Consider the following 26,242-nt stretch of genomic DNA (forward strand, 5'->3'; position numbering starts at 1 on the left):
ATTACAGAAAACTGGTTTAATTATTAAAACCTATTTGTAGTATCAGTCTGTCTCAATAAAGATTCTCCGCTACTCCTCAGCTCCATTAGATAAAGGCCTCTGTATATCCACTCTTCATGCCCCCAGGGCCAGAGGTGAGTTCTGAGGCAAAGTGAGGAGCACATCTCCCTTTAAAAAAGAGAGTGAGACAGACAGAGCAGCATGTTTCCAGGATTCTCTGTGCCATCGTTTCATGATTCAGTGTGCGTGGGCAGTCGGAGACAAGCACCGACATCTCAGTACATCTGCTTTCCCAGCCGTGCATCAGCAGTGTGATATGTTGTCCTTTATTTTGACAGTTACTTGAGGCTGTCGGATTAGAGAAATGACTGTAAACTGTCTGAGTTGGTGTTCAAACATGAAAATGATATGGATAATTACACGACTATGCTTTTTGTTTGTGCAGCTGTCATTTACACCTTTGAATGTGTGTGATGGTGAAAAACCTTTTTGCTTTATTAGCAGGGAAATATACACAACATGAGTTATTGACGTCCTCGGACAAATCCAACCCATGTATATTTTGACAGAGAAATTGTTTTATGATCTTTTAAATTCAGATCATCTCCGACCTGGAGTCATGGAACGAGGAGCTGTCGCAGCAGATGAGTGACTTTGACACGGAGGACCTGTCGCTGGCCGAGCAGAGGCTGCAGCATCATGCAGACAAGGCGCTCACTATGAACAACCTCACCTTTGACGTCATCCACCAGGGACAAGAGCTGCTGCAGTACGTCACAGAGGTCCAGGCATCTGGTGAGTGACGGAACAGAAAGCATCACCTGAAGTGTTTATCAATGCAGAGACAAAAAAATGCACCAGACACATGCATAGGTCACTCACATCTCTAGGATTCATTGATTTGTATTTCAATTGTATCAATAAAAAAATGCTATTTAAGGACAGAGGTGGAAGGAATAAGAGGCAGATCTTTAACCGAGTAGATTTTAGATATTAATCCATAAGAGTTGTGCTCATGTTGGGTTAAACTGCTCTTGGGCAACACCATAGACTCCTCTCAACTTCCTCCTATACTGTCCAGACAAGAAGATAAAATATCCTTTATACAAACCCCGCCATCTTGGCCGTTTGGAACCAGAGTCTGCATAGTAGTGATCGGGAGATAGAGTTGCAGTAGCAAAGTCTCATCGATACAAGTGCTTGACCAATCAGGAGTCAGTCTCAGCTGTCAATCTTGACATTTCACCTCTTTTTACAGCATCAAATGATTAGAACTAAACGTACTGGAATAAGTTACACTTGAACAAACATCAGTGTGATAGGATTTTTTTTTAAATTTTTTAATTTGTTCCATATCCCATCCACTAACATGGAGGATACAGGATTATATTAACTCTATGAGCAACACACACAGAAATATTTATTTTAGATGACACGCACGTGTTGTTGTGTTTTTCACCCCACCGTACAAATTTAGCTCATGTCATTCAAAGATCTGCCTCTGCAGCAGACCACCTGCACTGCTGCTGATAGACACATGGCAGACTTAATGATGCTGGAGTCTTACCTATGTAGCTAGCCTCAGGACGGCCGTTATGAACCAAGGCCAGCTCTGCGGCTCGCTGCACGACTGGCACACGACGCTGCGAAGCAATGCAGGACAAAATTATGAGGGTGGATTATGCAAATGCTAAATTTGCCGTGAAACGTTTTTTTTTCAAGAAATGACATGATTTAGTCATCTCCCACCAGATCAGCATTGTACTCTACTATATGTGAAATCATAAGCCATCCAGCTTTTATCATTCTACAAATGCCAGTAACAAAGGATATCTTCATGAAATGCATATTTTATAGCTTTCATGTAGACTGTGTGGATTTAGTGTCGAGAGGTGAGGCCACATTACGTTTCTCGGCTACACGTTGGTGGTAGTTAGTTACAGATTTCAAGCCCTATTTTCCTGCACCTCTCATGACATCTTAATAACTCCACTACATAAAGATTTTATTTTGGATCCGCTCAAAATAACACAAACACATCGATACCAACCTCCTTTAAGTTTGAAGATTCACACAAAATTCTGGGATCCCCCTGATCTGGATTTCTCCCAAAAATTAGATGGCTTCTGTCCTGACCCATAATGCATCCTTCCACCAGGTTTCGGGTTAATCCTTCCAGTAGTTTAGTGTAATGCTGCTAACAGGAAGAGGCCAAGATGGATTGTGATGAAATGTCCCTTGTGTGCAGGTGTGGAGCTGTTATGCGACAGAGATGTGGACATGGCCACGCGGGTCCAAGACCTGCTCGAGTTCCTCCACGAGAAGCAGCAGGAGCTGGAGGTGGCCGCGGAGCAGCACCGGAGACACCTGGAGCAGTGCGTGCAGCTGCGGCATCTACAGGCCGAAGTCAAACAGGTACACGTGGAGAGGACGAGGACAAGAGGGTGAAACGGGAGAGAGGCACATGGGGCTTCATAAAAAGGGGTGGCTGTGGTTCAGGAGGTAGAGAGGGTCGTCCACGAAACAGAAGTTTGGTGGTTTGATCCTTGGCTTAGGCAAAACACTGACGGTTGTGGCGACAGTTAACGAATAATGTGTGAGAGAAAATCTTTTGCATATTGTATGAATGTGACTTCTGGAAGACTGATAAAGTTCTATATATAAATATATTCTATTTAAAGCCCAGTCTTAAAAGAGGACAAGCTACAAAGGATCTGTGCTTTGTAGTTTTGAGAGAACAATCCCTGTATTATTCTCCCTTATAACCAGGACAGAAATCCTATTTAAATAAGAGTAGTGATATAGAGTTGTGTTTTGCTGTCTAGGTGGAAACAGAGATCATACATGTTTTTACTTGTAAGTTTTTTTTCTTGTAAGAGGTCAAATGGTCATTTTATGGCTGCAGCGAACCATGACTGTTACAGCGGAGAGTGTTGAGATGCTAATAGAGCTACAGGATGTTCTGTCTGTACAAGAGCGCGACTTGATGAGTCATCCCATGTCAACAATCTCTCTCCTTCCCTTCCCCTCCTCTCTTGCTCCTGGTATTTCATCCGTCTGTTTTAATGTCGAGACAAAGATCAACGACAGAGTGAGATAAATGGCGATTGAGTGTTAAATGAGACAAATGGACCAGAGAGCAGCTCAACAAGGGAAGAATGACATAGTTTCTTATTGTTGTGTCAGTGAAGAACATCTAAAACGAGCCATTCCCTGGGTTCAGTTGCAGAATTCAAAGCAAAAAATTTGTTCCGAGGTTAGTTATGCAGCCCACTGAAAGACAAACACTGAGCCAGTTTTCATACTAAGGCTTGTTATCAGAGGGATTCAGCTGAATCACAACAGTCTCTATGTGTCGGCTTCTGTTAGAACTAATGAAAAATGTAGCATAAGTGGTGGCAGATATGAGATTGAGAGTAAGAGAATCTGCCAGAGCGAAGCATATCAGCAGATGCATGGAGGCAACTGAACTGACAGAGATGATGGTGTGATGCCAATTTGATGTTATTTTTACTGATCTGCCCTCAGAGAGGCTGTAACCAGGGCCTCTTACAGAAACTGTCTTTGCAGCCAATGCCTGGTTCGCACTGCACGCTTTTTAGTCCGATATGTCTGTGTATTGTCGAACACTTCAGAGTCACCCCTGCACTTCTTTAAATAGTACTTTTTGAAATAAATAAGAATAGAACAACAAGGAGATAAAACCAAAATAAGAAAGATAATGAAAGAAATTGTGAAAAACAATCTGTTAAAATCAGGCATTAAAAGACTTTCCTATAAAAGAATGTTTTAAACATTGATTTAAAAACAAGGTAAGAGCCGGCGAAGTCTAATCGTGTCAGGCAAGAGCTTCAGGGTCCTGATGGCCAAAGCCCGATCACCTTTACTTACCAGCGTTGACTCAGCAAGTGTTGCTTGGAAGATGTAAGGTTACGGCTTGGAGCATGGCGAGTTAGTGTCTGTGTATTATATCTGGGGGCCAGATCCGTTCTGAGCTTTAAAAGTTATTAAAAGAATCTTAAAATATAATCCTAATGACGGGAGGCAGCTAGCGATCTGACAACTTTAAAAACAGCCACGTAGTCTGAATTCGGCATTAAAGTGATTTGTAAATCTGAGTCATTCCACCACTGCCCCACAGTTGCTATTGTTAGAGCAGTATTTTTTACCTTCTTAGCCCCACATCCAGAGCTAGTTATCTGTTTCTCTATGTCATTAAGAAACAGCAAAGCTTTAGAACAGGGATTAAGTATTTAGCAGGGGTTATAACAAAGATGATAAGTACAGTAAAGTGGTGTCAGGTGTAGTGGCATGATGAAATATGTTCAGTAGACCTTATTGTCAGCCATACCATACCAGTGAATCATTTGTGTGCGTCATTCAGTTCTGACAATATTCAGCTGCTGACACTCATAAATGTCCCGCCTGAGGCCAGAGAAAAATGCAATGGAAACCTTCAAGCCCCACGTTGGGAGGCGGCTGAACAACACGAGTCAGAGAGGGGTTGCATCATCACTTTTATAGTTGAGCTTCAGTTGCACCTCTGCCCGTCGCCCACACAACAGATGTGCTTTGCTGAGTCAGAGACATAGAGAGAGAGAGAGAGAGAGAGAGAGAGAGAGAGAGAGAGAGAGAGAGAGAGAGAGAGAGAGAGAGAGAGAGAGAGAGAGAGAGAGAGAGAGAGAGAGAGAGAGAGAGAGAGAGAGAGAGAGAGAGAGAGAGAGAGAGAGAGAGAGAGAGAGAGAGAGAGAGAGAGAGAGAGAGAGAGAGAGAGAGAGAGAGAGAGAGAGAGAGAGAGAGAGGTTTCTTTGAGAGAGAACCGTTTGGCGAGAAGTAGGCCAGCAAAACAATGATCAAATGGGATTTGTGTGTGTGTGTGTGTGTGTGTGTGTGTGTGTGTGTGTGTGTGTGTGTGTGTGTGTGTGTGTGTGTGTGTGTGTGTGTGTGTGTGTGTGTGTGTGTGTGTGTGTGTGTGTGTGTGTGTGTGCGCGCAGCAGGGGTGTGGTAGCTAAAGAGATTATTTACAGAGGGGAGAAATGTGTGCATGCAAGGTGAGATTTGAAGAGAGTACAGGGATTGAAATGGGGACAGAGTGAGGATGCAAGCGAATGTGGAGATGTAAAGGTTGAAAAGGCAATAAAGAAAGTATATTATAAAAGAAAGATTAAGTACCAAAAAGTCGGGTCACATGGAGAAAGATTTCCTAAGAGTCTATGAGGCAAAGATGCAAAATAAGGGTGAGAAACTTGAAAAAAATCACATTTATTGAGTTCGATTAAATCAAGAAGTTTTCTGCACATACGTACTGCAAATAAGTCTGGTCATTTTAAAAAAAATGAAGAAGGAGTAATTACAATTTGCTCTGCCTGTTTGTGTGTGTGTGTGTTTTCTAGGTGCTGGGCTGGATCCGTAATGGAGAGTCCATGCTGAACGCCGGCCTGATCACCGCCAGCTCGTTGCAAGAAGCCGAGCAGCTGCAAAAGGAACACGAACAATTCCAACATGCAATAGAGGTAAAATACAAAAGAGTAATATGGTTCCTATTTTACATCTTCTTCCTTGTCATCTTTGTTTCCTCTTTTACCCACTTTTGCACCGGGGCGTCTTCGTTTGCCCTTCTGCCTTCAACCTTTCTAAAAACTACTCAGGTTCACGTCTGTGTGCACCTCCTCCTTCTCTTATCACAAGTCGCACATGAAATGGAATTATGAATAACTTATATCTGTACCTCTCTCCTCTCTTTCTTCTCTCTCTTTGCTTACCTTTCTCCTTCATTCCCTCTCTCTCTCTTTAACCATGGATTATGCAGGGTGCATTTTCTTTGAACTCTATCAAGCCTTAACTCATTTTATATGCAGGCCTGTGCCTGACCTACTTCTGCACAGCTCACATGTACACACGTTCAGAAAAAAGCTGTGTCTATGATTATTACACACGAGAGACGTGAACTGAAACACACAAGCCATATCTGCAGTTTCTGAAAGAGTGGAAGGGATGTGGGAATTTTGTCCTCGACCATACCTTGCAGGTGCAGGAGCCATAAAGAAATATGTCAGGTTACCATTATCAAAAGTGACAGGAAATACCTCATTTCTCCTGTATCTCCGTCTGCTCTCCTTCCCTCAAGTGCTCCGAGTCCTTCAAGGATCAAAAGACTTATTCTCAGACTAACCGCTTTGACAAACCGCAAAATGTACCAGTCCTATTTTCTTTCAACCCCTTTTCTCATTTCCTTTCCTGAATTCTCCCCTCGGGCCAATCTTTGACACAGCTCTAATCAGACTCTACCTTTATTTATTTAGCTTTTCCTCTCTTGCTCCCTGCTCCTCCACTCTCTGCCAAAACACTGCTGGAGCAACTGGAAGCTGGGATCATAGTTTCCAAGCAATTATTGTGATTTAGAGATTCGTATAGCTGTTGAATTTCAGTGTTGTTTTTCTCTACCTTTACCCTGGTGCAGAAAACCCATCAGAGTGCACTGCAGGTCCAGCAGAAAGCCGAGGCCTTACTCCAGGCCAACCACTACGACATGGATATGATCAGAGACTGTGCTGAAAAGGTAAAGCTCTCCCAACATGTTACACATCGTTAACTGAAAACAAGAATATCATTGTTAGCAGTGCAGTACCTTTATTAACGCGGTAAGTTTGAAATCGATTTGCTTTGTTTTTACCTTTGAAGGTGGCAGATCATTGGCAGCAGCTGATGCTGAAGATGGAGGACAGACTCAAGCTGGTGAATGCGTCGGTGGCCTTCTACAAGACCTCTGAGCAGGTGAGTGAGAGTTAGTGCCACCAAGTCATATGTGCTCCAATGTGTTACACAATCTTAGATCCGAGTGAGTTAGAGCAGAAATGCTGAAATAAATTATGGGAATTACTCTCCCCACTTTTCAACATTAGTGGACCTGGAACTCTGTGTCAGAGCACGATTAAAAGGAACGATTCTCGAGGATGTGCAGCCCAAAGGTTGCTTGAAGGTTAATGTTTCATCTCGCTGTAGTTTTATGCACGGTGTCATCCCGTTTCAGGTGTGCAGTGTGCTGGAGAGCCTTGAGCAGGAGTACAAGAGAGAAGAAGACTGGTGCGGTGGTGCTGATAAACTGGGGCCCAACAGCGACTCCGACCACGTCACTCCCATGATCAGCAAACATCTGGAGCAGAAGGAGGCCTTCCTCAAGGTGAGAGAGATGATGGGATTGCACAGTAACAGTATAAACAGTAAAAACAACCTATTTTAATGAGGAATGTTGTATCTGTCAGAGGGGTGATGCTGTTGACACTGTAAATGACGTCTGTTCTCCTTCTGCACACATACAGGCCTGTACATTAGCCAGGCGTAACGCTGATGTCTTCTTGAAGTACCTGCACAGAAACGGTGTCAACATGCCCGGCATGTTGTCCCACGTCAAAGCTCCAGAGACTCAAGTTAAGAGTAAGTAGACAAAGTATTAATAATAATCACCTTCATAATTTCTGCTTCTAATCTTTATATAGATGTCTATTAACTTATATTATAATTTATTCACAGAATGATACATTGAGCCATGAGTTCAGTATCTTCCTGTGTAATGCTGACGTACAGTGATAAAAATCTGGAATGCATTCATTTATTTTCCATCAGATATCTTGAATGAGTTGCTGCAGAGAGAGAACAGAGTCCTGCACTTCTGGACCATGAGGAAGCGGAGACTGGACCAGTGTCAGCAATATGTGGTGTTTGAACGCAGCGCCAAACAGGTGTGTGTTTGTGTGTTCACTGGCAATGACTATGTTTACATGTGATTCTGTCTATCGACCTTATTCTGAATGAGACGTTATTTAGACTAGGATGTTTACATGAGTTGCTATTAGAATATTTCCTTCATATTCCTGTTTACATACATCCTACTACTTGTTTGCACTCAATCACAGGATACGTGTCATCAAGCTGTTGATAACTGCAGATGTGGTAAAATACTGTAAAAACTCAAGTAGTACGATAAGCATCTGGAGCGCCACCTGGTGGCTGGCTGCAGTAAAGATCACAGACCCTGCCTCTTCTGCGTTAGTGGATGGGAGATGGACCAATCTAAATGTTTGTTAAAGTGTTAATTTTCCTGGGAAGTTTGGTTTTAATTAGTTATTTCATAGTATAAAAGTGCAGTAAAACGTCACGATTGACAGCTGGGACTGACTCGTGATTGGTTGAGCGCTTGAATCAAGTGTATCAGGACCTTGCTCCATCCCCAGTCGATTTTGGGCAGATGTTCACAACCAGTCTATTTTAGCTTGGTTTCTGGATAGTGGGAGGAAATAGAGGCCTATCATCCCTCTTTCTATACTGTTTATTAATATCATTACTGCGAATTAGCCGTATTCATATCTACACAATGAGACTGAGATCAGAATACTGCACATGTCTTGGATTCACCTCACATAGATTCAGCAGAACTCGTCCTCTCCCTGTGAGATGATTGGATGGTGTTTGCCCGTCGACTTGTCTCAGTTAGAAAACAGCTGCCACCTCCATCTCGCTTTGTCTCTCCGTTTTTAAATAAAACTCGCGGCCTGTGTTTCCTTGTTAATGATACATGTCACATATCCTGGAAGTGATGTAAGCTCGCAGACATCCACAACAATGACAGCCTCAAAGACACATATCATTATGTGGCAATGTAAACACTGTGTGTATTACAGAGCATCGCTCAGACACTTGGCTCCAGCCTCTCAATTTGCCCCTGGGCACTGCTGAAGATTTCAAGCTCTGGGACTTTGAGTTTAATGCTTTGCTGTGTTTTAGAGGAGCTGAGGCTCTCAGCTTTAGGAGGATGAGAGTTCAAGTCATAAGAGCGCTATATCTTTTTTCAATCCAACAAGTGAGTAGGTTTTAATAACCCTGGAACAGCCAGGATCTCTTCTCGCTCCACAGACTGAGCTGACGTTGGTTGTGTTTTTTAATCACGACTGTGAGAAAATCTTTATTCATGAGATAAGATGAGTAAGTTAGAATCTGTGGCGCAATTCAATGTCTTTACCAGATCTGAAGCCATTTAAACACAAGTCACATAGCTCCCTCTTGTGGTGTTTTTATATATAGCACAGTGCAGGTACAAAGCAATGCACAACCAATAACATCAAATGACATCATAGGCAGCATGGACTTGGGTATTTTAGGGAGATCCGTGTTTTGTCTACTGAGACCAAATGATTTCTGGTCTTACAAATTGATTTGTTGCACAACCTGCAGGCCAAGATATAAACTGCACACACAAAGACAAAATACAAATATTTAGGACCTTTGGGAACTGAATGTTAGGAGTATATCAATCAGTCACACTTTGTGTATATAACACTTTCTATACAAGCAAAGAGGAAATGCTATTTCACCAATTGCAATGAGGAAACACAAGATAAAAAAGATAACTAAAAAGAAGAATGGAATCAAATAAAAGACCTGAAATAATTGAAAGTTATTCAAAAAAAGGAAAAAAATAAACAATACAAATAGCGAGAGGGTATAAGTAAAAGGGAAAAGGGAAAATAATACAATAAATTAAACTTCAAATTACAGGATATACCAAATAGTAAACTGAGCTAAGATATATATATAAATAGAACTGAAAGCCAGATTCAAAAGGATGTAAACATTTTGAGAAGCGGTACCACATTTTTCCTGAATGTTAAACGAATCTTATGTAATTTATCTATCAAATAAAATTGATGGCAGTGATACCAGCCCTGAATTTCAATGAATAAGATTCTAATAAAGGTGTTATTCTTCTTTAGAGAAAGCACATTTTGATTATAGGTCAGAACTAATGTATAGACATTATCCAGTGAATATGGGTGGATGATGTGGATGATGTTGAGTTCATACAAACATGTATTAGCTTTAACATTGTTGTTTTATATGAGATCCAGGTGCACTACTGGTATCAGGTTTTCAGACTCTCTCACATTGTGTAACTAAACTCCCTGTATCGTGTCAGTGTTCTCACTTGGGATTGGTTGTTCATCCTCAGGCCCTGGAGTGGATCCACGACACTGGGGAGTTTTACCTGTCCACACACATGTCCACTGGCTCCAGTATTCACCACACACAGGAGCTGCTGAAGGAGCACGAAGACTTCCAGATCACAGCAAAGGTGTGTGAGTGGATGTGTGTTTCTGTGTGTGTCCGTGTGTGTCTGTGTTTTTAAACTTGTTTGTGGACCTCTGACTGTGAGCGCGTTATTGTTGCCTGTTGATCTGACTGCGTGTTTGCACAGCGCTCCGCTGTGAGGCCCATTCCCTCGGCAGCGTATTGTCCTGACTCCTCTTTGCTGTGTCACTGTTATTGTGTTAGAGAACAAGCTTTTGTGTCCATACACACTGTTGCGTAACTCTCCCTCTCTCTTTCCCTCTGTCTCTCTCGTGGCCACCTTTTCCTCGGGCGTCAGATCCACTCTGTGTCCAACTCTCTCCCTCCGCTCACTGAATTCAGATTTTGTTTTTCTCCTGACAGCAAACTAAAGAGAGGGTGAAGCTGTTGATCCAGCTGGCCGATGGGTTTTGTGACAAGGGCCACTCCCATGCCCAGGAGATAAAGAAATGGGTGGCGTCGGTGGACAAGCGCTACAGGGACTTTTCGCTCCGCATGGCCAAATACCGAACCTGCCTGGAATCGGCGCTGGGCATTTCTTCTGACTCAAACAAGGCTGTGAGTACTAATTCAAATCAAAGAGGATCACAGATCAGCTCCATTATTTTTATTATGTTATGACAGATCTGTTCACATGCGTTGGCACAGGTTATAGTATTTAGGCTTGAACCTTGGCTTCTAGTTTTTCAAGTGCAACAAAATCTTGTTTAGTGTGATTAATGTTATTATACAAACTTCCCCTGGCTTTAATTTGATTGCAGTTTTAAGTGTGGAAGTTGCACCAGGTGGTCTATCACCACATCTTCTTATTTAACTCCCAGCAGTTTATTTTAATGAGCTGCTGCTAAGTGAAATCCAATGCATCACACGCCGGTGTGTTGACTGCTGAATACCACGCCTGGTACGTGCCACACAATAGCCGCTGTCTCGCTGTGTTTGCAGAGTAAAGAGCTGCAGTTGGACATCATCCCAGCCAGTGCTCCGGGGTCAGAGGTCAAGTTGAGGGATGCTGCCCACGAACTGAACGAGGAGAAGAGGAAATCAGCGCGAAGGAAAGAGTAAGTCCAACGAGCATTTTATCTTTGTACGCTGATGAGCACATGTTGAACAGAAAACAGGTTCTCTATGGAGGCCTGTATCAAACCACCTGGATGAATAATTATAAAATAGTTGTTTCCAGCAAATGGATGAAAACATGTTAAATTTCACTTTCCCGTTTCATTGCTGCAGCCGAGCTTTCACTTCAAACTGCTGGGCCTAATATGGCTTAACGTCAAATCAACCCACCAAACACGAGCACATCATCGTGGACACTGGATTCTTCAAATCTGATTAACTATGTAAACAAACTGAGATGGAGTTTATAATTGATGTCAGAAGATCCAGAGCAGTAATGTGCTTTGATCCCAAAATCAGTGTTCCCTATGCTGTGAGGAATGTCTGAGGTAATTAGTTTGATAAGAGACGTTTACACAAGAGGGATTCTACAATTAGTCTATAAAATACTCATCGTATGTTCATAGTAGAGAGTGGCTCAGGCTGCATCTGAGCCTGACTAATTCTGAAAGAGGACTAATACCTAACCCAAACACGACAGGCATTCTGGTTTGTCTGTCCGAACCTGACTGAGTCTGATGTTTCCCCGAATTACAGGCATGTGAAGCATAAAAAATCGAAATGGGAAAAGTGTGACCAAACCAGATTATCATTTCAAAATGCTTGTCTGATCCCGGCCTGGCAGACCCCGATGGGCAGGGGTCGGGTATCCACACTCAGTTTATAAGCCATGCAGAAGTTATAATGCATCAACATGTAGCAACATGCACTGGATTTGTCCCGAATGTGTCTTATATTTCAAAATAATTAATTTTTTAGATGATGTTTGATGATGATAGTTGTTTACATCACATTATGCTGCAAATATGTAGAACAAATGAAGAAACAGTAAAGTTGAGTGAAAAGCTTTACTGCTTCTACATTCTCATCTTCAGGTACCAAAGTGAGACCTCAGATGAAACTAAAAAAAGCACTAAACCGTGTCCGTCGCTGTCTCGTCTCACAATGTGTCACCTGCCCTTTCAGGTTCATAATGGCTGAGCTGATTCAGACGGAGAAAACCTACGTCAGAGACCTGCGGGAATGTATGGATGTAAGTATTTAGTAACGTACCACACACACACAAGACGAATAAAATTGATCGATTGATTGATTGTATGAATGAATATTTAAAATCAGCTCATTATCTCTAATTTAAAAAACATTTTATTTTATTTTACAGGTTTTTATAATAGGATTCTGTGGTTTGCTCACAAAATCACTAAATGATTATTCAAGATTTGCAATATGTGATGATTAGATGCTCTTACATTTGTAGGTATCTAATTAACTGCTCTGGAATGTGTGTGTGTGTGTGTGTGTTGTGTAGACATACCTGTGGGAGATGACCAGCGGTGTGGAGGAGATTCCTCCTGGTATCGTCAACAAAGAACACATCATCTTTGGGAACATGCAGGACCTCTACGAGTTTCACCACAAGTGAGTGGAGCAATGAACTGTGTCGTCTTGTGTTTACCACTGTTTACATCAGAGAGTTTAGCTCTTAATTACACATTTCAAATTGCATATTCAATGTTTCAGGATTAACTATATGACAGCCTCTAATTGTTCCAACTTTAATTGATTTTGTCTCTAAACAGCATCTTCCTTAAGGAGTTGGAAAAATATGAGCAGCTTCCAGAGGATGTCGGACATTGTTTTGTCACTTGGGTACGAGATCTACAAGCTTTACGTTATATCAGTTCCTATTTGTGTTACTGAGCTGTGCTTGGGGAAACCTGTAACAAATACAAAGTTGCATTGTTTTAAAAAAAACCTGTGTGGCGACACCCAGTGGCCAGATGTGTGCATGTTGTCTGTCCACTCTATTCTTGTAAACACGATATCTCATAAACACTTTGAGAAAATCTTTTCAAATTTGGCAAAAATGTTCAATTGGTCTCACTGATTAATTGATAAGATTTGGGTGGTATAAGGTCAGAGGTCATGGTGGCCTTTTTGAAAAACATGCTTTGGCCCTTTCGAGCAGCCCTTAGAGAATTCCTTCAAATTTTGACACTATTTTGAAGTAAGTTCTGTGGTCAAAGGTCACGGTGACCTCATATGGGTCTGCAAAAAATATATATGTTGACTGAAATTGTACTGGTTGGTGGAGGCATACCACCAGAGGGCAGTAATTCTAGTTTCTTTTTTTTTTTCATTGTCAACCAAAACATATTACATAAGTTGTTCAGCATCCAAGACTCTTGATACATTGTGAGTAAAACACTGAAGCTGTTTCTTCTGTTCAGGCTGATAAGTTCCAGATGTATGTGAACTACTGTAAGAACAAGCCTGACTCCACTCAGCTCATCCTGGAGCACGCTGGACCCTACTTTGATGTAAGTCACTACCAGGACTGCTCAACGTGTGATGCTAGTTTTTAACTGAGTGACGTCTCACATTCCGTCATCTACAAATCAGCAACAACAACAGCACAGAAAAATGATCAAGTTTTCAATATTCTCAATCTCTGCCTTTTGTTTTTTTACAGGAAATCCAGCAGAGGCATCGTCTTGCTAACTCCATCTCCTCTTACCTGATCAAACCAGTCCAGAGAATCACTAAGTACCAGCTTCTTCTCAAGGTACAACAGTGTGTATGAAAAAAACAAATCTGGTCCAACTGTATGAATTGTTGACTTTGGAACTTCGCAGACCAACCATGACTAAAAGAACTACTGTTATTAGGAATGTAACCTACTTTTTTTGTATATTTCTGTAGGAGTTGCTGACATGTTGTGAGGAGGGAAAAGGTGAGATCAAGGATGGTCTTGAAGTGATGCTGAGCGTCCCCAAGAGAGCTAATGATGCCATGCACCTCTCTATGCTGGATGGTAGGTGCACACTCACACACACAGACACACACACATACACACTCTTACGGACACTTCCCCTATAGATGGAAATCTACCACACTGGTACACTTGCTCAGTGACTTTGTCCTCATCTGATGTTGCCTTTAATTAAACGTTTCGCTTTGTATTTGTGAATGGACTCTCGTCACTTGTTAATTCAGTCTTTCAGCACCAGTTACTCAGCTGTGAGTCACACATTACTAAACTCAGCTTCTCTCCATGCGACGCCCACACACATGTTCATGCAGAGTACACAGACTCAAAGGCCCAACACTTACTCTGCCACATTTCTGTTTCAGGCTTTGACGGAAACATTGACTCACAGGGGGAGCTGATCCTCCAGGACTCCTTCCAGGTGTGGGATCCCAAGACTCTTATTCGTAAAGGTCGCGACCGACATCTCTTCCTGTTTGAGATGTCCTTGGTCTTCAGCAAAGAGGTCAAGGACTCCAACGGCCGCAGCAAATACCTCTTCAAGAGCAAGCTTTTTGTGAGTGATGCTCTCATTTATGGGCTCTTTGTCTTTTTGTTCAGATTACGACAGCTGAGAAAACAATAAATGTAGATGCACAAATGACCATGGCCGACCTGCTCCACGATGCAACACGAACACAAACATAGCACGATGACATCAGATTATAGTTAGACATCTCCGAGTCTTGTGGCAGGACAGGCGCCACATGTTGTCAGAACATTTATTTAGTTCGTATCAGGCTTTGGACTCAACCTCGGAATGAGTTTGAGCTGAAGGTGTGAACTTCAAAATATGTTGTCTGATGAAACTGAAGCGGGTCAGAAGATGTCAGCTGAGAAGGCGTTCGTTCTTATGTGGCCCCAGCACTTTTGTGTTCACACAGTAATAACAATCAGTCCACGTGTCCCAGACCACTACATTTGGGTGCATTCAGCTCAACATAGAGCTGAACACTTGTAAACGGATCACACAGATGTTATGATGTTGATGTTAATACCACATCTAGGCCCCACATGTCTTTTTATATATGTTACATAGCATTATGTTTTTGTTGATCTAAATTTTCTGACATGTTTTTTTCCTCAGACGTCGGAGCTCGGCGTGACAGAACACGTTGAGGGAGACCCTTGCAAGTTTGCCCTGTGGGTGGGCAGGACCCCGACCTCAGACAACAAGATCGTCCTCAAGGTATCAAGATTCTGCAGATAAAGGGGTTAACTTTTTGCAGCTGCGTTCTAAGGTTGAATAGCACTTAGAGAAGCAAATACCTCCACCAAGACCCAACAGTATCTTTAAATTGTCCCCCAAGTTGTGCACACTAGACATCATTGTTCTTAATATGCCCGTTTTTCTTTGCCTTTGAGATCAATGGAATATTCCAGAGGAAATTGGTGAAAATTAAAAAAAAAATGTTGAGTAACAACTGGGAACCAAATAGAAACTTGTTCGTTCTTCGTTCCGGCATCGTACTCAAAATAAAATAGACCCTCATACGATTTCCCCTCTGCAGGAGCCGTCAGGTTTTTCACACATAGAGAGGAAGCGTCAACTCCATATATGTAGTCCACCCCCACTGAATCCTGCATAGTTCCCTCTGTTCAGCCAAGAAAGTTCAGTCCCTGTGGGAGGTTGGAGTGTTACTTGCTGCTATTTATTAACTCGTCACACAGAAATATTACCATGGCCGCTTCACAAGCAACTCGGTAGTTCTCACGTGTTGAGTCATGGGCAGTGCTTTAATCAGGGTGTGTGTAGACCCTGCACGTGTTTGATTTGAGACTGACGGAGAAGAATGCAGGAAATTGTGGTTCCCAGTGTTTGTGACTGTCTTATTACATAGCCATTGATGACCGGCTCAATATAACACAGTGCCTCGGCAGCCTTGATGCCACTGGTTGCTAAGTGAAGCAGGAGGAGAAGACACCGACAGAGAGTGTAGTCACATGCCAAATACAGTGCATCGCCTCAGTGACGTATATCCACACAAGGCCAACAATACATTTCCGTAGCGTCTGTGTTGTCGTCATTGTCTGAATACAGCAAGTGACTCAAGGACATGATTGCAGGGTTCAAAGCACTCGAATGGGATCAGACTGAATTATAATCACTAAAAGCAACCTGTTACTTTACCATAGGTCAGCAATTGATTCATTCAAGCCGTGAACAGCTCCACTGCCAACACATCTTGCTGCTGAATGATGTGTTCTGTCCGCGTAGAGACCTGGCTACACTGCTCTCTTGACAGACTTTTGAGATTTAACACTGATCTTGTGTGCAAGGCTTCGAGTCTGGAGAACAAGCAGGACTGGATCAAACACATCCGGGAGGTGATCCAGGAGCGAACCGTGCACCTGCGTGGAGCTCTGAAGGAGCCCATCCACATCCCTAAAGCCACCACAGCTAAACACAAAGGCACACGGTAAGAACAAAACTAGGAACGGCACCGAACAGCCCAGAATATTTTGTGTTTCTTAGGGCACAGCTCTTGAGATACATATAAATCCATATTATTTCAGCTGTACATCGCTGGTAGTAATAAGTATTAAGCCATGTTTCTAACCATATAGCAGCAGAACATTTTACTCCCTATCTTTCCTCCAACTTTCAATTCAATCATTTATATTTCTGGTGATTGGTTGATCAAATCTCATTGATTAATAATTTAATGGCTGTAATGATATCTCCTGCCAGCAGAGACCGGGAGGACCTGGACAGCCAGGGAGACGCCAGCAGCCAACCAGATACCATCTCCATCGCCTCACGCACATCACAGAACACACTGGACAGTGACAAGGTAGGAAAGCACACAAACACACACACAGTCTCAATGCATAGGAGTCAGTTCACTCAGTTTATATTCGTCCACATTGTGTCGCTGATTTGGAAGTACATAAACTTACATGAAGCTAAGCTGCAGCCTGTGTAGATGCAAGCAACTCTCTGTAAGTTGTTTCCCGTGAAACTGTTTTGTTTGTGTTAGGAGGAAGGCACAGTCCATCTGACAGAGATTGAAGCAATGTGAGAGAGAGAGAGAGACAGAGAGAGAGAGTCTTATCTCATTGGGGACAGTCGGCCGTGGTTATATCTGGTGATAGCACCACAGAAGGCCTGTCCTCCTACGCTCAGTATGAGCAACTGTAAAACACAAACACACAAATTAAAAAGCCTCCTGATACTTTTATGTCATACTAATTATAAACGACAGTGGTGAGTTCTTAAACTAGGGTCATTGTTTTCACACTTGATTTGGACTTTCCATTCACTACCACTGTAATCAGGTCAATAAGAAGATTAGCTTAAAGAACTTATTGTTGCTGTTTATTAATTAACTGTTGGCACATTAAGCCCTCCTCTGTGGTGGTTTCATGTGACATGACTGTCTCTCTATCACAGACACTGATTCATTAGTGATTTTTCCCTCCGTTCAGGACATGCTCGCATGCATTAACCATCAGAACACTCAATAATAACATGCAAATACAAACTTTGCTTTTCATCCTCACTTTTTCAAAGCCTCTCTGTATCTCCCTCTCTGTGAGCCCTCTCATTCAGGAGGCAGTGACAGTGGTGTGTTTGTGTTGATGTCCGTGTCTCTGGTGTGTGTGTGTTTGTGTGTGTGCGTGTGCCAATGCCTTGACTTGTGTGTCAGCAGCTTCAGCCTCCCACGCTCTGTTCACACAGAGGACTCTCGTCTGTATGCCAGACAGGAGAGCACAGCTTGGAGTCCTCACAGCTATTGATCTCACTCTTTGCTTGGAGCGATCGGAAGAGTCGGGCGACCGCGGCTTTATTTTTTCCTCATAATCTTCGGTGTATCTTTTAGCTGTTGCTGCTAAATGGATAATCATGAGATAAATTGTGGAAGCAGCTGTTTAAAGATGAGGTTGGATTAACTGCACCGCTGCAGAGAAGAGACACCCAACAGGGGATCGTTTGAGCTTCAATAGCCTGATTGTTAGCACCCACAGAGGAGTGCTGTGGACTGGTTCAGTGGATGGCAGAGATTACTCTACAAGCCATGAGGTGTTGTAATGAATTAGGATTTTAATCACTTGGGACAGGATAGTGCATTTAAAAAATCTACAAATTTACCTTATTTTCTGTTTTACTATTGATCATCTTCTTGTAGTGATTTAGGACATTAGTGAATCTGCTCTGTGGAGTTTGCTCGCTCTTTTGGACTTTTCTTGCAATGAGGGAGTGGAGAGCGATGGACAGGCTGGAGGACAGGAGCTCAAATCCCATCTCTCAGCTCCTCAGCTCTCTGGCTTTACCACACTACCAAAGGGTAGGTTGCTAATATGTGCTACATTATGAAATTGCATAATTTTTATTATTTCAAATATAAGGGGGAAAAAAATGTATGCACTCTATTTCAATAATGCAAAACTGTAGAAATATCAACTGTATAATGAAGGAAATCTCTGTGGACGCATAAAATGCCGTAACTTTATGCTAAGTATAAATCTTTGATTATCAGTTGTTTAAATCGTGTTAATTAATCACCTGATGATTAAAGTTATTTTTATTTTCTAACACAGAGTTGTTTATATGTTAGTTTTCACATTAACTGAAAAGGCATTTTCATAATAACAATATATCTGTACTAGCAGCAAAGTCCTGATGATGAGTGAAGATCTGAGGACTTGAAATGTAACTATTGGTCAGATGAACAGTAAAGAGGATTTATGGTATTAGTTTACATTTTCAATTAATAATTACAATTAATCAAATATTATTGTAACAATGTCACAGAGTGTCGACGTAATTTTCTATTTGTACATTAAGAGATTATGTGTGTCCTCTGGTGCACTATGACGATGTTTTATCCTGTGAGCACTTCTTTAAGAGATTGAATCATCAATAGCAGGCGTCTGTATTCTCCATCTGTATTGAACAGAAATGTCTCACAGCAAAGTGACTAATTTCACCTCCGAAGTGTCGGATCGTCACAGTGACGTTTTTCTTCTGCTGCGCTAGAATGAGTCACCGATCATCAGCGCATTTACACTTTGACTTTACAGCACTGCTTGAGTTAGCCAAGGATGTTGGGTGGAAATATTAGCTTTTTGTTCAGAGAGAATTCATTGTGTTATGTCAGAGTTCATCTTAGTGAGTCATCATCATTTTTATTGGCATTAGTTCATATTTCCATGCACTGATATCGTCATAACTTGATGCAGGAGAAATTTTACGTATGTCTGGTTTTCACATTGACAGTCGATAGTGGAGGTCAGAGAGATACAACACCAGCTTCAATAGGAGAGTGTGGCTGTCAGACCTGACGCATCCTGACAGAACGAGGGGCGTTCAGTTCAAAGTTTTAAAATGATGTTCCCGTTCATGTTGGGCTAGTTATCCCTAAGGTTCGGACAGGTTTGGGGCCCGCTCTGGACTCTGTGGACCTGTGAGCTGTAATCCGGTCTAACTGGATGAGATCAACATGAACAGTAGCTTTTTTAATTCAGTGTTTCAGTTTTAAATAAGGCTGCACACTGGCTGCATCTACTTTAACGACTGGAGGCTCCTCTCATGGAAAGTTGAGCGTCTCAGTTAGTTCATCAGCACACTAATCACAGTTTATCACACAGACACATCCATTGTCTATACTGCCTCTCCTTTGAGGGTCACAGGGGGGAGCTGGAGCCAATCCCAGCTGACACTGGGCCAGAATCGAGGTACACCCTGAGCAGGTGGCCAGCCCATCGCAGAGCCAAGATACCGAGACAAACAACCATTCAGTCTCACATTCACATCCACGGTCGACATCCCTACAGTTTCACACTGTTTTGACTCACTGCGTATAATTTATCCATTCATGCTTCATGCAAACAGTATAAACACAATTAGGAGGGTGCACAGAGCATATATCTCCTCCAAAGCTGACGCCCTATCTCGACATGCTAGATAAGATGGGAAAAAATGACAGATCCACTCATGCCTCACCTCTCCACATAATATCACAGAATTTGGTTAAGTCGATTATGAATAATCCTGCTGACAGACCGAGAGTCAAACAAACAAATGGCAAGGAAAAAACAAGTTCTCAGTTTGACAGATCTCTGTTCTGCTCTGTGCTCCTCAGCTGTCCGGTGGCTGTGAGTTGACCGTGGTGATCCATGACTTTGTGGCCAGTAACGCTGGCAGCAGCGGGGAGCTGACGGTGCGCAGGGGCCAGACCGTGGAGGTCCTGGAGCGACTCCACGACAAGCCGGACTGGTGCCTGGTGAGGACCACCGACCGCTCTCCGGCCCAGGAGGGGATCGTGCCCTGCTCCATGCTCTGCATCGCTCACTCCAGGTCCTCCATGGAGATGGAGGGACTCTTCAACCACAAAGGTAGGAGCAGAATGTTTGAGTTTCCTTCATTTTTCTACCCAGACTGGCAGGTGGAGTTGTTTTAGAATGTTCAGGCACATGCGAACACTTCAGGACAGCAGGAAAAGAGGATTGGAGGTTGCCGAATCTTCTTATCTCACCCAACTGCTGCTTGTCACATCCATGCACAGACACACACTTAAAAATAGTAGGTAGGACGTGTTTCTTGTTTGCAAACATAGCATTGGCGACTGGTGGAACCGTTCCTTCTCATTAGACAGCTGCTTGGGGAAGCATGCACATGTATTTCTCGCCGTTGCTATGCAACAGTGGAAAGCCCGCTTGAAGCACAGCTCTCTTTTAATTATCTTAAAATGACTTCAACCTTTGAATTCCCAGCGCTGTGAACATGCACAGATCTCATTATTGAGACCCTCACTTTGTCTTATGCATGCAGCGGCGTGTCCCTCCACTGTAACGAACATGAAACATTACAGTGCCTGGTCAGGAGGAACCCTGGAGGGCGTGACATCACAATCATGCATCTGTTTCAAATCCAGCGGCTCTTATCAAGACGAGGTCATTTTCAAAACTCACTGAGAAGTGCACATCACGTCAGCACTGAAATATTGTCGAATCATCCAACCAGGAAATTAACTGTGTCTTAATTAGGAACACAACCGATTATTGTTATAAATGTGTAATGTGATTTCTGCATATAATACATAGACACAGTTTGTAAATTCACTAGTCTGTACTCTAGGGCCTGTCTGCTTTGGATTTTGAGGACCATTGCCAACACTGGAAAAATGTTCTCATACGATATGTTTGGCAATGATTCCTAAAATGTTATCATCAAACCGTTTTGATAAAGAAATGTAATTGAGGTTTGATATTTTACAGTTTGACATTGAATTAAGAGAAATACATTTTAACGCAAAGGCACATTTCCTGCATTGTACATTCTGTCAAATAAATGTTTTACGATATGAAACATTTATAAAACATATGTGTTGATGCATATATACTTTATTATAATGTACTTCTATACTATACTTTTCAAAATTCTCAACTCCACCATACTTAATATGCAATAATATACAATATCATACTTTTATATACTATAGTATATACTTTATACTGTACATACACGCTATATAAGTGTACATTATTTATATAACTTTTATCATAGTAAGGGAGAGCTGACCCTCCTGCTTGGCTGGAGCTCTGAGCCGCCGTCATCTTGTCTTGACAGAAGGTGCAGCATGTGATTTATCCTCTTTAACCTGGAGGAGTGGGTGAAATCTGCTTGTTTCTATGGTAATATTGCATATAAATATTTTGGCTGGCTGCCCCTTGTGATCAGTCATGAGAAAGTCTGCATTCGTGTTTAACGTTATAGGATGGCTCAGACTGCACGTACAGGAACTCACATCTTTGGGATTAGCTGAAGGATTTAGAGTGGTACAGCAATGCAAGAAGGGTAGAATTTCCTAGCCACCTTTTCTTTTCTTTCCTCATGCAGTCCAGCTTCACCGCTTCTCATCTTTGTTGTCTCACAGAGGCGCTTGTTTCCGTCTGACTTTCCTTGGTTTCTTGGTCCTGCATAACCAGCCCTCACAGTGTGTGTGTGGTCAAAGAGAGACAGTGATGAAAAGGAGCTTCTCTCTGCAGGGGAGGCTTTGGTCAAAAAAAAAAAAAAAAAAAAAAAAAAAAGTAGAAGAAGAAAGAAATCTGTTGCTGGGGAGGAGGAAGACAAGGATAACGAAAAATGTCTTTTGTGTTTATCGACCAACCGTGTAGACCACTTTGTCCAAAGTTGTGGAAGGGGGACAGTTTAGGGGATTAGACCGTCTTTTTCCCTTCTGTGTTTCTTGGAATAATGAACTGTTGTCTTGTCTGTGGGGCTGATGTCTGTATGTAGGAGGACAGAAGCAAACAGAAGTGATTCACATCGGTGGTTCACATTGAGTCAACTCCGTCTGCAAAGTTTGTGGTTGTCAGCTGCTGGTCCGCCCTGATTATGGGATGTTTTTACTGGAAAACCACAGTGTTTAGTATGTGTCCTGTTTCGTTCACCTTGCTGCTGAATGTTGGGCAAACCTACACATTCCTGTCTAATCAAATCACTTTCATTAACATGCTCTTCATGTTTTCCGTTTAAATCCTGGAATTCCCCCCTTTTTAACCAAATCGGTTAACATTCCGGTTTACTCCGAAATGACAGTGTTATTTGATATAAAAAGGGAATCTGTATGGTAGCAGAGTAAGTATACAGGCCAGTGTATGTGCCTGTGTGTGCGTGTTGTTACAGGAAAGAGTTTGTTTAGAGCCCAGGCAGACACACACAGACACTCACGGCTTAAACAGGGGGATCTTTGTGCGTCTAGCCTGCACAGCTGCTCTAAACTGCCTAGTATGCACAGGGAAGTTATCAGAGGAAGTGAATATGTTAGGAAACGGAGTGAAGTGTTGAATATTTACTTAGTAGCAGCTCCTGAACTCGGGATCTTGGAGAATCCTCCCTAGATTCTGCAGAATTTGTAACCAAGCACTGAATCTGTTACAGATTTATTTATTCTTTCCCCCACTGAGCATTTTTGCTGCTTGCTTGATTTCATAACCACGGTCTATATTTGTTCCGAAGCATATATGGCACAAATTGTGTGCATCCCAGTGCCTTCGAAATTTGCACCCGCCCACGACAACTGAGTGGGTGCCTCTACAAAGGGTAATACGGTATATGTGCTGCATGATTCCAGACGTTCCTGTGGAGCAGGAGAGGCACAGTGGAGGCTTGCCCAATATCCTCACAGCAGCCCACTCATGAGGGAGGGAGGGAGAGATACAAAGAGAGGAGCGAGAGAGAGAGAGAGAAAACATCCTGCTCTCTAATGCTGCACTGGACTTTTGCTTTTTCCTCCACATGGAACTTCACACTTTCTCTCCCTGGAATTTCTCTCACTGCAGAATTATTCTTTTGTTAATTAAGAAAAGGGTTTTGACTTGAGGTCAGCTGCCGTACCCGCGGAGATGCTGTGAGGGAATATTTAGAGCCTGAATTGCAGAGGCTCGATACTTGAGGTGACATGGCCCGAGGAATTGAGTCCTTAGTGTCTCTGAACCCTTTTTGCTCCATGGATTCTGCAAAGGGAGGACACTCTGACAATTGCAAATTCTGGCTGCTGGATCTGGGTAGGTGCCTCGATCATGAGTATATAACACATGAGTAATATAACGCAATTCTCTTCTGCTTATTTAAAGAAACAATATTTCTATGTCTGTCAAGGCTTTGCCTGAAAAAAATATTGTCTTATTAATCTGTACCAGGGTTTGATATGGAGATTGTAATCTGTCTGGCTTTTTAAACTATATGATGGAAAAGACAAGTTAACTAGATAAGGCACTGGTTTTTGCAGGGTCAAATAGTTGCAGTAAACGTACAGTACTTTAAAGTGTGACAATGACGGCTATTAATGTGTAGAAAATAATTTGTTTTTGACAGCTTGGCCTTGTTGTAGATTCCACAGTGGGTATTTGCAGCTGCGTTTTAATACGGAGGGTATTCTCTAATCAAATAGGGATTATGTTGCAGCATTATGTCAGTGAAAGTAATTTGGTGAATGCATAGTTAAGTGATGAAATATTAAACCTACTCCAATCGCATTGACAAGATTACTGCTTTTAACCGTACAGCAGCTCTGGCTGCGGCTGCACAGATGGCCAGATTGTGTCATTGTGTTGTATAGAATAGGAAATAAAGAGGTCATATGGAGCAGAAGCTTCTTAAATGTTGTCTTGTTTCTTTAGTAAAGTTCGCCTGCCTTATATTGTCTAATAAAGCATTAAAAACCCAGACATTTGAGGTAGCTTGTGTAGAGGGTGTTCTCTACATTCTGCGTCTCCCATCCCATCTCCACGCCCTCCTCAACTATGGCTGTTGGTGGCAAGAATTTCCCAGTGCTCTCCACTGTTTAACAGATTAACAAGCCAAACCCCCCCCAGGGCTTTCATTTCCATGCACCTCATCGTCTCCATCCAAACTAACATGATGTTTGTGTGCTTCCGCTTGTTTGTATCACTTCTCCCGGGGAAGATAAGACCACACGAAAAGGATGCTCCCCTGGTGACACCTCTGGAATCCCAGGCATGCTCCCGCGGACCTGGGCCGTCTTTTAGGATCGCTGCAGTTGTACGCCGGCCCCTCCCCTCCCGCCTATTCTGAGACACAGGCAGCCACACAGAGTTGTAAATCTGGCATGTTCTTTGCATTAGCGGGAATGAGCTGGTGGCTGAATTAAGGCAGTGTGTCGGCGACTCACAGATAGGTTTGCAAACTTCTGAAGATGCGGTGGGGAGGAATATCAGCCCTGCAGAGTTTAAACTGAGGAGGGTGTTGTTAAAAGTTAAAATATAGGTCTGATAAGACTTGTTTGAATGTTGAAGATCAATCTAGAAAGTTGTATGTTTAGGCAGAATTGTTTTGGCACATCGTAGAAATTTACCTCAACCAAAGTAGTTCTGTTTTCCCCTGTCTGTTTGTTTGTTTGTTTATTTATAAGAAGGATTACACAAAAACTACTAAATTTGTACCATTTGTACTAAATTTGTACCATTTGTCCAGGGAATAATTTATTCATCTTTTAAGAAAAAAAAATTCACATTTAGGAGACTGATATCTATGAATGTGTTAAATTTGGTGCAGCTATGGTGAGCTTGATTGGGTTTAAGGAGACTGTAGGGCCATGGTGGAGGGAAATGTTTTACTGAGTGCCCTTCTAGTTTGAACTTCTGTGCATACATTTATAGAATGTCTGCCATTTGCCAAACATTAATGCAATATAAAGTGTAAGACACCAGTCACAGTCTCAGCAGTTCAACACGTTATGAATCTGCTGATGAATCAACCAAGAAGTGACTTTAATAAAAAATGTCCTCAGAGACAGAGACATTAGTTTGCCGATCAAGATTAACAAGGAGAATTACAGCTTTTTTTTGTTTTAGATATCAGACTATCACACAGATATATTCCTAAAATGTATTCAATGTTTTTATATGTGGGACTGCTGCCATTTTAAGGACAAGCGCACCAGATGGGAGTGATGGGAGCAGATGCTATTTGCACTCTGCTTCCTTTGTTTTAACCCAAAATGTTTCTTGTGAAATATAAGTCCAAAAATTCCACAATTGCACAATAAGACAAACGGAAAATTCCACTTAACAGCTGAAGAGGCGTCTTGGCTGAGGAGCGAAACATCGTAAAGTGGATTATCCCCCCCCCCCGCTTAAATGATCAACATATAAAAAACAACTATTATTATAATGAGAGGCACACAAAGTCTTAGCTAGCCTAAGTACGTGTTTCCCATGAGCGAAAGCCTGACCAGCTGCTCCTGAGGTGTTTCCTATATGAAAAACGTCCTGCAGGGCAAAGGGCAAGGGTCAGGCCCTCTGTGCGTGTATGTTTGTCTCAGGGGTTATTTTTCGCTGAGGAGGAATGTGTCAAGGCTACTGACCCCATGTTTCATCCTTTTATACCCTTGTTAGCACGACCTCTTCTGACTTAGCAGGGCACGCAGACGGCACTGAATACCTAACTGTCAAAGTGTGAAGATATCAGTTGTGGAGGTGGAGAAAACGTCTTTACATTTAAATTAATCCAATTTCTGAATTAAGTGGAGGTGATCTTTTTCTTATTTTTCATATTCCTAATTACTGGAATTTTTAATTAAAACATTGACCGTATATAGAGCCGTAGCTTTATATATTTTATCAGTATTTGAACGACATTAAAATGGATGAACATGATTGTTTCTCCCCACAAACCAGTGTAGAATATGAGTCTGCTGAGATGTACCTGCTAACAGCATGTGAACA

The 26,242-nt window shown here is 42.2% G+C and overlaps 1 protein-coding gene across 1 annotated transcript in view; it reads left to right on the plus strand.

Annotated features, from left to right (window-relative positions):
- Nucleotides 1-26,242, plus strand: part of triob (trio Rho guanine nucleotide exchange factor b) — a 116,727-nt gene that overhangs the window by 72,200 nt on the left and 18,285 nt on the right. The window contains exons 15-36 of the mRNA XM_061081841.1: nt 600-795; nt 2,249-2,415; nt 5,394-5,513; nt 6,461-6,559; nt 6,682-6,774; nt 7,031-7,180; nt 7,320-7,434; nt 7,624-7,739; nt 10,004-10,126; nt 10,486-10,680; nt 11,065-11,180; nt 12,205-12,271; nt 12,548-12,657; nt 12,819-12,888; nt 13,470-13,559; nt 13,712-13,804; nt 13,942-14,053; nt 14,374-14,564; nt 15,135-15,236; nt 16,328-16,467; nt 16,740-16,842; nt 20,134-20,386. Of these exons, the coding sequence (XP_060937824.1) occupies nt 600-795; nt 2,249-2,415; nt 5,394-5,513; nt 6,461-6,559; nt 6,682-6,774; nt 7,031-7,180; nt 7,320-7,434; nt 7,624-7,739; nt 10,004-10,126; nt 10,486-10,680; nt 11,065-11,180; nt 12,205-12,271; nt 12,548-12,657; nt 12,819-12,888; nt 13,470-13,559; nt 13,712-13,804; nt 13,942-14,053; nt 14,374-14,564; nt 15,135-15,236; nt 16,328-16,467; nt 16,740-16,842; nt 20,134-20,386 (2,821 nt within the window). The remainder of the gene's footprint in view (nt 1-599; nt 796-2,248; nt 2,416-5,393; nt 5,514-6,460; nt 6,560-6,681; nt 6,775-7,030; nt 7,181-7,319; nt 7,435-7,623; nt 7,740-10,003; nt 10,127-10,485; nt 10,681-11,064; nt 11,181-12,204; nt 12,272-12,547; nt 12,658-12,818; nt 12,889-13,469; nt 13,560-13,711; nt 13,805-13,941; nt 14,054-14,373; nt 14,565-15,134; nt 15,237-16,327; nt 16,468-16,739; nt 16,843-20,133; nt 20,387-26,242) is intronic.

The sequence above is a fragment of the Limanda limanda genome, chromosome 11 (assembly GCF_963576545.1).
Source record: "Limanda limanda chromosome 11, fLimLim1.1, whole genome shotgun sequence".
NCBI classification, from domain to species: domain Eukaryota; kingdom Metazoa; phylum Chordata; class Actinopteri; order Pleuronectiformes; family Pleuronectidae; genus Limanda; species Limanda limanda.